An 8,722-nucleotide genomic window follows, 5' to 3' on the forward strand; every position below is an offset into this window, starting at 1 on the left:
TTTCCTAACCATGGACAAAGAGTTGTTATTTGATTAACGGGATCACATCATTAGGTGAATGATCTGATTGACATGACCCATTCCATTAGCTTAGCACCCGATCGTTTAGTATGTTGCTATTGCTTTCTTCATGACTTATACATGTTCCTATGACTATGAGATTATGCAACTCCCGTTTGCCGGAGGAACACTTTGTGTGCTACCAAACGTCACAACGTAACTGGGTGATTATAAAAGTGCTCTACAGGTGTCTCCAAAGGTACATGTTGGGTTGGCGTATTTTGAGATTAGGATTTGTCACTCCGATTGTCGGAGAGGTATCTTCGGGCCCTCTCGGTAATGCACATCACATAAAGCCTTGCAAGCATTGCAACTAATGAGTTAGTTGTGAGATGATGTATTACGGAACGAGTAAAGAGACTTGCCGGTAACGAGATTGAACTAGGTATTGAGATACCGACGATCGAATCTCGGGCAAGTAACATACCGATGACAGAGGGAACAACGTATGTTGTTATGCGGTCTGACCGATAAAGATCTTCGTAGAATATGTAGGAGCCAATATGGGCATCCAGGTCCCGCTATTGGTTATTGACCGGAGACGTGTCTCGGTCATGTCTACATTGTTCTCGAACTGTAGGGTCCGCACGCTTAAGGTTTCGATGACAATTATATTATGAGTTTATGAGTTTTGATGTACCGAAGTTAGTTCGGAGTCCCGGATGTGATCACGGACATGACGAGGAGTCTCGAAATGGTCGAGACATAAAGATTGATATATTGGACGGCTATATTCAGACACCGGAAGTGTTCCGGGTGATTTCGGAGAAAACCGGAGAGCCGGAGGGTTACCGGAACCCCCCGGGAGAAGTAATGGGCCATATGGGCCTTAGTGGAGAGAGAGAGGGGCAGCCAAAGGTGGGCCGCGCGCCTCCTCCCCCCTGGTCCGAATTGGACTAGGAGAGGGGGGGCGGCGCCCCCCTTTCCTTCTCCCTCCCCACTTCTTTCCCCCTCCTAGTAGGAGTCCTACTCCTACTAGGAGGAGGACTCCTCCTTGGCGCGCCATAGAGGCTGGCCGGCCTCCTCCCCTTGATCCTTTATATACGGGGGTAGGGGGCACCCCTAGACACACAAGTTGATCTTCGTGATCGTTCCTTAGCCGTGTGCGGTGCCCCCCTCCACCATATTCCACCTCGGTCATATTGTAGCGGTGCTTAGGCGAAGCCCTGCGACGGTTGAACATCAAGATCGTCACCACGCTGTCGTGCTGATGGAACTCCTCCCCGAAGCTTTGCTGGATCGAAGCCCGGGGAGCGTCATCGAGCTGAACGTGTGCCAAGAACTCGGAGGTGCCGGAGTAACGGTGCTTGGATCGGTTGGACCGTGAAGATGTACGACTACATCAACCACGTTGTGCTAACGCTTCCGTTGTCGATCTACAAGGGTACGTAGATCACACTCTCTCCTCTCGTTGCTATGCATCACCATGATCTTGCGTGTGCGTAGGAATTTTTTTAAAATTACTACGAAACCCTACAATCCCACCCAAGGCTTGAACAGTGTAAGCCACTCACCCCAGAGACAACGAATGCGTAGTGCTGATGCAAACTTTTTCAAATTCAGGATGCCAAGGCCACCATGAAGTTTTGACTTGCACACTTGCTCCCAATTAATCTTGCATTTTCCTCCAGTGACTTTGTCACATCCAGATCACAAGAATGCCCGTCGGAGAGCATCAATCTTGTTCATCACCTCAACCGGGAGGTTAAGTGCCGTCATATAGTAGATGGCAATGGTCGTAAGCACAGACTTGACCAACACTACACGTCCCGGAGAGGCAACGTGTTTACCCATCCATGGTGCCAGTTGGGCTGCGATCTTGTCTTCGAGCGGTTGATAGTGGATTCTTTTCAAATTCTTGACCGAGAGAGGTAGGCCCAAATACTTCATCAGGAATGAGGTATGGCTGGCCGGGAAAGAGTGTAAGATATCCACCAGATCCAGATTCTCACAACGAATAGGAGCAACCAAGCTTTTGGCACAGTTCGTGACCAAGACAGTGACATCCCTAAAACTCTTAAGAGTGCAGACAAAGAACTCAACATCTGACTTGATGGGGGCAAGGAAAACAGCTGCATCGTCCGCGTAGAGGGAGGCCCGAATTGACATAGCCTGACCACCGAGAGGGTGTAGTTTTCCTTGGGCGGTGGCCTTCTGGAGGATTAGGTGTAGTTGCCCCTTCTTGTCCCGGACGAGGCTGCCCGTGAACCAGTGCCCGTGCCCTGCTGGTGATGTCGACGAGGGAGGAAATTATTATTTATTTCAAGCTATTTCAGATCTTTCTTAATCTTTAAAAAGAACTAAATTCGTAATGGAATGGTAGGATTAGGAAAAAGGAAGCGTGGAAAAAATGACTACAAGATATTGGAACATTAATTTGAAACAGATGATAGAAGCAGGAGTTCATTTTGGTCATGGTATTAAGAAATGGAATCCTTAAATGGCCCCTTACATTTCGGCAAAGCAGGGTACTTATATTATAAATCTCGCTAAAACGGCTCGTTTTTTATCAAAAGCTTGTGATTCCCTCCTGCTCCCCAAGCGCGGGCGCCGGGGCGTGGCTGAGCGCTGTGGTTATGAACGACAGCCTTACCATGCTCTGCCAACGCCCATAACCAGAGCGTCGTGTCCAGGTTGCGCTGCAGCTTGTGCGCGTTCTGGTGGCCGTCGAGCGCTTGAGGGCTCGTGAACTTGCGGCGGGCATTAGTACCAGGCGAACACCACCTAGCGCCTTGGCGGCGAGTACCAGCGCAGCGACATGCTTAGATCGAGCTCCTCCTCCGTCTTCATGCCCGCTTCACAACGGGGGCACAACACAAATCACTTTGGGAGTGGATATGGTGTGTGGCAAGGCAATCAATCATACTCCCTCCAAGAGGTGCCATGTTGATATATGGCGCGACCTATACTCCCACAGACAGGTTTCAGTTTTCAATTTCATCAGACCACGACATTTTTTCGGTAAAAATCAGCTACAACCTACAAATCGGCTAGCTGTAGAGAGCCACAGAGATGGTCGAAAAAGCAGGATTCAGAGGGAGGGCAAGCACCTGGCAACTTCGATTTCTGCCATGCCTTTTCTAGCCCATGTAGATTTCTCATGGGCCGCACATGCCTATTCATGAAGCCGTCGATCAACCGACGACAAACACAGCTAAATTACATGAGATCCGCCGAAGACACACATCTATAAATGTATGACGATGCTAGACGCACCGCTAGGATGGAAGCTAAGCGAGAACTATCTTATTCCATCTTCAGGGAGTTGTCCCCCCCTCGTCTTTCTGAATAGGACACAAACCCTAATGAAGTTTAAAAACACCTGAACGGAGCCCTCCCACCAGGAAGAGTCGGTATCCACCACGTCCCAAGGCCCTAAGGACACAAGAGACGAGGCGGATCAGTGACGGTGCTGAAGGCCAGTACTTGTAACCAATATAATATGAACATAGTAGTGTGTATACTTCAAGACTGGTATCTACATATAGAAATGATGATAAACTACATGCAACTGGTTTTGTGGGGTTGTCAAAATTGTTGCTTGCCGCACGTGCATTCACATCTTGCTCGTTCATTCTTGCATCATTTAAAAGGTCATTTGCATTATCTTCTTGGTTAGACCCGAGTGTAGCACTTCCATTTTTTCTATAGGCATGTACCATCAAATATCCAATTTCTTTTCTTGTTGAAAAACGGAAAATTACACATGTTATTTTCTTTTGGGTTTCATCTTCATAAAAATGACCGAGTTTTCACGTAGGTTCACCAAGTCTATCGCAACCCTCCTCCTTTACCCCGACTTGGGACCGGCTATGTTGAGACAACATAGGCGGAGTTAAAAAAAATATATACAAATGTAAAACAATGTTTGGTAGGTTCAAGATAGTATTTATTTTCATTAAAATACATATCACGACATTTTAAATAAATATTGGCGTGTTTCCAAAAAATGCGCGTGATTTTTTCTAAAATGTTTATACAATGTAAAAAATGTTCATGTAGTCTAGAAAAAAAGTATTTTTTGCCATTTTAGAAAATGTACAACGTGTATTTAAAAAAATGTTACCATGCATTCAAAAAAGTGTCCAAAAACATGTATTTAACAAAACGTACATCATATGTTTGAAAATGTCTAAAGTGTATTAAAAAATATTTCACGTGTGCGCTAAGCATGTGCAGTGTGTACTGGCAAAAATTAGACATGTGTTCTAAACAGGAAACTGGTTAAAACCGACAAAGAAATAAAAAAGAAAAGCAAAGTAACCACGGAATACGAAGAAAACCAAGAAAGAAAGAAAAAGAACCAAAAGTATAGCAAAGAAAGAAGAAAACCAAGAAAACCATTGGAAAAACCAATGAAAACAAAGTATAACGAAGGAAAAAAAATGAAAACCGAGGAAACCGGTGAGAAACAAATGAAAAAGCATAGGAAAAACCAGAGAAAACGAAAAAAGAAAAAGAAAATCCGGAGCGTGCGAGCGAGCGACTCGCTGATGGGCCGGCCCGATTCGGTCTCCCCGCGGCGACTCGGAATCGGGTCCGGGAGAGAGTCCACATAGCCCGCCCTGGCGGTCAGTTCAGTCCAGTTCGCATCGACGGAATCGAGCGCTAGGGTTCGCCGCCGCCGGACCCGTCCTCGCCGTCGCCGCCGCCGGACGCCGCCGCCCCTCTTCCTCCTATTCTCTGTTGGGAAAGGGGAAGGCCCAGAACAATGGCATCCTGCGCGACGGCGCCGCCGGCGGGGAAGCGGCCGGCGACGGGCGGGAGGGAGGGCGACCAGATGGTGATCACCCCGCTCGGCGCCGGCAGCGAGGTCGGCCGCTCCTGCGTCCACATGACGTTCAAGGGCCGCACGGTCCTCGTAAGCACCCCCTCCCCCTCTCCCCCAAACCCTACCTTCCTCCTCTGTTCTGTTCGGGGAATCTGACTTGCTCACCGCTGGTCCAGTTCGACTGCGGCATCCACCCGGCTTACTCTGGCATGGCGGCTCTCCCATACTTCGACGAGATCGACCCCTCCGCCATCGACGTCCTCCTCGTCACCCAGTAAGTTTCCAACTAGTCGCCCTCTCTTGACCCCCACCTTCTCCTGGCGTTCATTCTGATTAATTTTCCGCCTTCAATTTGTGCTGCAGCTTCCACCTGGACCACGCCGCCTCGCTCCCCTACTTCCTGGAGAAGGTAAGCAAAAATGCTAGGCTGCTTGCTGATTTATATTGCAACCGCCGATGTTATTGCCGTTTCGTGTCTGATTTGCTATGCTCTGCTCTGCCCTGTTTTGCAGACGACGTTCAAGGGCCGCGTGTTCATGACCCACGCCACCAAGGCCATCTACAGGCTGCTGCTCTCCGATTACGTCAAGGTCAGCAAGGTGTCTGTGGAAGATATGCTGTTCGACGAACAGGATATCATCCGCTCCATGGACAAAATCGAGGTACCTTCCTTTCGCTTATCTCTGTCTTTCTGGCAGATGTGAATCGAATGAATGCGAATGGCTTAATCCCTGTTGTTTGATACGATGTATTTGTTGCTTATTAGATGATGATAGATAGTGACTGGCCGGTAGAGAAATTGGTTGTACATTTTTTGAGTAGAGGAAAAAGAAAAGGAAGAAGAGTGATCCAATCAGAAACAGAGAACGATAGTACTGTGTCATTTAAGAAGCTGGACTTGTTGCCTATATGCCTGGTTGATATTTTAAACTGAAATTCCTGGTTTTTTCCTCTGCCAAGTGCCTATATTGCCTAAGTACACGCCTTCGCACATTTAAGTGCATGGTTGTTAGGTTAGGTGTTCCGCTATCGCCTAGTGCCTAGACACGCTTAAATTCATGACGAGCAGTGCTTAAGGCTAGGTGTTCTGCCATCGCCTAGCGCCTAGGCACGCTTAAGTGCATGCCTAGCAGCGTTTTTTTATCATTGATTCTGACTAATCAAACATTTTAAATGTCATTGGACTATTGGTTAAAATTACAAATCTTATAGTATCTGGCCATTTCTTTCCAAATACCAGTTTTTTTTTTTGGTTCCAGCTAATGCATAATTCTGCCTGTGAGGATTTTGAAGTCTTAATTTACCAGCTAAATTCCTATGCCTCTGTCCTATCTTGCCCAAGCACACACATAGCAGTGCTTAAGGCTAGGTGTTCTGCTATCACTTAGTACCTAGGCATGCTTATGTTTTTCATCATTGAATCTGAATAGGCCAAACATTTAAATGTCGTTGGACTGTTGGTTAAAATTAAGAACTCTAATACCTGGCTGTTTCTTTCAAAATACCAGGATTTTACAGATAATGCATGATTCCAACTGAAGTCTTAATTTACAGGGAGAATTGACAATGCGTTAACATATATTTGTCATGCAGGTCATAGACTTCCACCAGACATTGGAAGTAAATGGCATACGCTTCTGGTGCTATACTGCTGGCCATGTACTTGGTGCTGCCATGTTCATGGTGGATATTGCCGGTGTTCGCATTCTTTACACTGGTGACTACTCCCGTGAAGAAGACCGTCACCTCAAAGCTGCTGAGATACCCCAGTTCTCCCCTGATATTTGCATTATCGAGTCAACTTACGGTGTGCAGCAACACCAACCCCGCCATGTCAGAGAGAAGCGCTTCACTGATGCCATCCACAACACAGTTTCTCAAGGGGGCCGTGTTCTTATCCCAGCATTCGCTCTTGGTAGAGCACAGGAACTGCTGCTTATCCTGGATGAGTATTGGTCTAACCACCCAGAGCTCCATAAGATTCCAATCTATTATGCCTCCCCTCTTGCGAAGAAGTGCATGGCTGTGTACCAGACATACATAAACTCCATGAATGAAAGGATAAGGAATCAGTTTGCACAGTCCAATCCCTTCCATTTCAAGCATATTGACCCTTTGAATAGCATAGACAACTTCCATGATGTGGGTCCGTCAGTGGTGATGGCAAGTCCAGGTAGCCTCCAAAGCGGCCTCTCCAGGCAGCTCTTTGACAAGTGGTGCACAGATAAGAAGAACACATGTGTTATTCCAGGTTATGCTGTGGAAGGCTCGCTTGCAAAGACCATCATCAACGAACCGAGAGAAGTGACGCTAGCAAACGGGCTCACTGCTCCTCTTAATATGCAGATCTTCTACATCTCCTTCTCAGCTCATGCTGATTTTCCACAGACAAGCGGCTTCTTGGAAGAGCTTCGCCCACCCAACATTATACTTGTACACGGAGAAGCAAATGAGATGGGTAGGCTTAAGCAGAAACTTATCACCCAGTTTGATGGGACAAACACAAAAATTGTGTCTCCCAAGAACTGCCAATCAGTAGAGATGTACTTTAGTTCTGAGAAAATGGCCAAGACAATTGGCAGACTGGCAGAGAAGGTACCGGAAGTGGGAGACACGGTCAGTGGCTTGCTTGTGAAGAAGGGCTTCACATACCAGATTATGGCCCCTGAGGACCTCCGTGTGTACACTCAGCTGTCTACTGCCAACATTACTCAGCGGATAGCTGTCCCGTATTCTGGTTCTTTTGAGGTGATCAAGTACAGACTGAAGCAAATATACGAGAGCGTGGAATCATCAGCTGAAGAAGATGTTCCAACACTGACTGTTCACGAGAGGGTGGCCATCCGCCTGGATTCAGAGAGGTACGTGACGCTGCAGTGGTCGTCTGATCCCATAAGCGACATGGTGTCTGACTCGGTGGTGGCCATGATCTTGAACATTGGCCGTGAGGGTCCGAAGGTTGTTCCGATCGAAGAAGCGGTGAAGACGGAAGAAGAAACAGAGAAGGTGGCGCGTAAGGTGGTGTATTCTCTGATGGTATCGCTCTTCGGCGACGTTAAAGTTGCAGAGGAAGGGAAGCTTGTTATAACTGTGGATGGAGACGTCGCGCACTTGGATGGCAGGAGCGGTGATGTCGAGTGCGAGAACGCTGGGCTGAAAGAACGGATCAAGACCGCATTCCGGCGCATACAGGGTGCGGTGAGACCGATCCCGCTTTCGGCCTCCTGAGCTGAAGCCATGAGACTGCCTTTAACTTTTCCTAGGGCTCGTGATTAAACAAAGCACTAGCAGGCTGTGTTACGTGTTGTTACGCGGCCGTTCTAATCTTGAGCGAAATGTAATTCTACTGCCTGTTGTGCTTTACTGGATGATCAGTAGTCCCTAGAAGTTATCTGAAGAATCCTCTCACTTGCACTAAATTTGAGCTGCTGTGCTTTGCTAGATGATCAGGTAGGCCCGTTTTACTGCCTCTGGAACATGATCGAGTTGTAGCATTCTGGACAATTTGTAGAAGATATTTGAACAATCCTCTGATTTGCACTAAATTTGAGCTGATGGAGCTGCTCTGTTTGTTTAAACTTGCGTGTGTGTCGATCATCAGTTTGAGTTTCTGATGTTGGTGTTCTTGTATCTATGCACATCCTGTCGAGTGAGTCTTCTTTGGTGGAGTGTGTCGGCCTCCTGAGCTGAAGCCATGAGAATGCCTTTTAACTTTTCCTAGGGCTCGTGATTGAACAAAGCACTAGCAGGCTGTGTTACGTGTTGTTCCACCAAAAAGCTCCAGATTTGTTCCGTCCCCTCTCAATCCCCAGCAGCAGGTGTGTGATCTAAGCATCTCAGGTGGTTCCCCGTCAGAGTGTTAGAGCACACATTTAGGCGCGGTGAAGAAAT

General features: G+C 47.4%; 1 protein-coding gene across 1 annotated transcript; it reads left to right on the forward strand.

Moving 5' to 3' along the window:
• The first annotated feature begins 4,630 nt into the window (after positions 1 to 4,630).
• On the forward strand, positions 4,631 to 8,409 carry LOC123087530 (cleavage and polyadenylation specificity factor subunit 3-I). Its single transcript, XM_044509564.1, has 5 exons — positions 4,631 to 4,921; positions 5,008 to 5,105; positions 5,195 to 5,240; positions 5,344 to 5,493; positions 6,425 to 8,409. Exons 1-5 carry the CDS (start codon positions 4,772 to 4,774, stop codon positions 8,057 to 8,059), a joined length of 2,079 nt encoding a protein of 692 aa, XP_044365499.1. The 5' UTR covers positions 4,631 to 4,771; the 3' UTR covers positions 8,060 to 8,409.
• The last annotated feature ends 313 nt before the right edge of the window (positions 8,410 to 8,722 follow it).

The sequence above is a fragment of the Triticum aestivum genome, chromosome 4A (genome assembly GCF_018294505.1).
Source record: "Triticum aestivum cultivar Chinese Spring chromosome 4A, IWGSC CS RefSeq v2.1, whole genome shotgun sequence".
In the NCBI taxonomy this organism is placed as follows: domain Eukaryota; kingdom Viridiplantae; phylum Streptophyta; class Magnoliopsida; order Poales; family Poaceae; genus Triticum; species Triticum aestivum.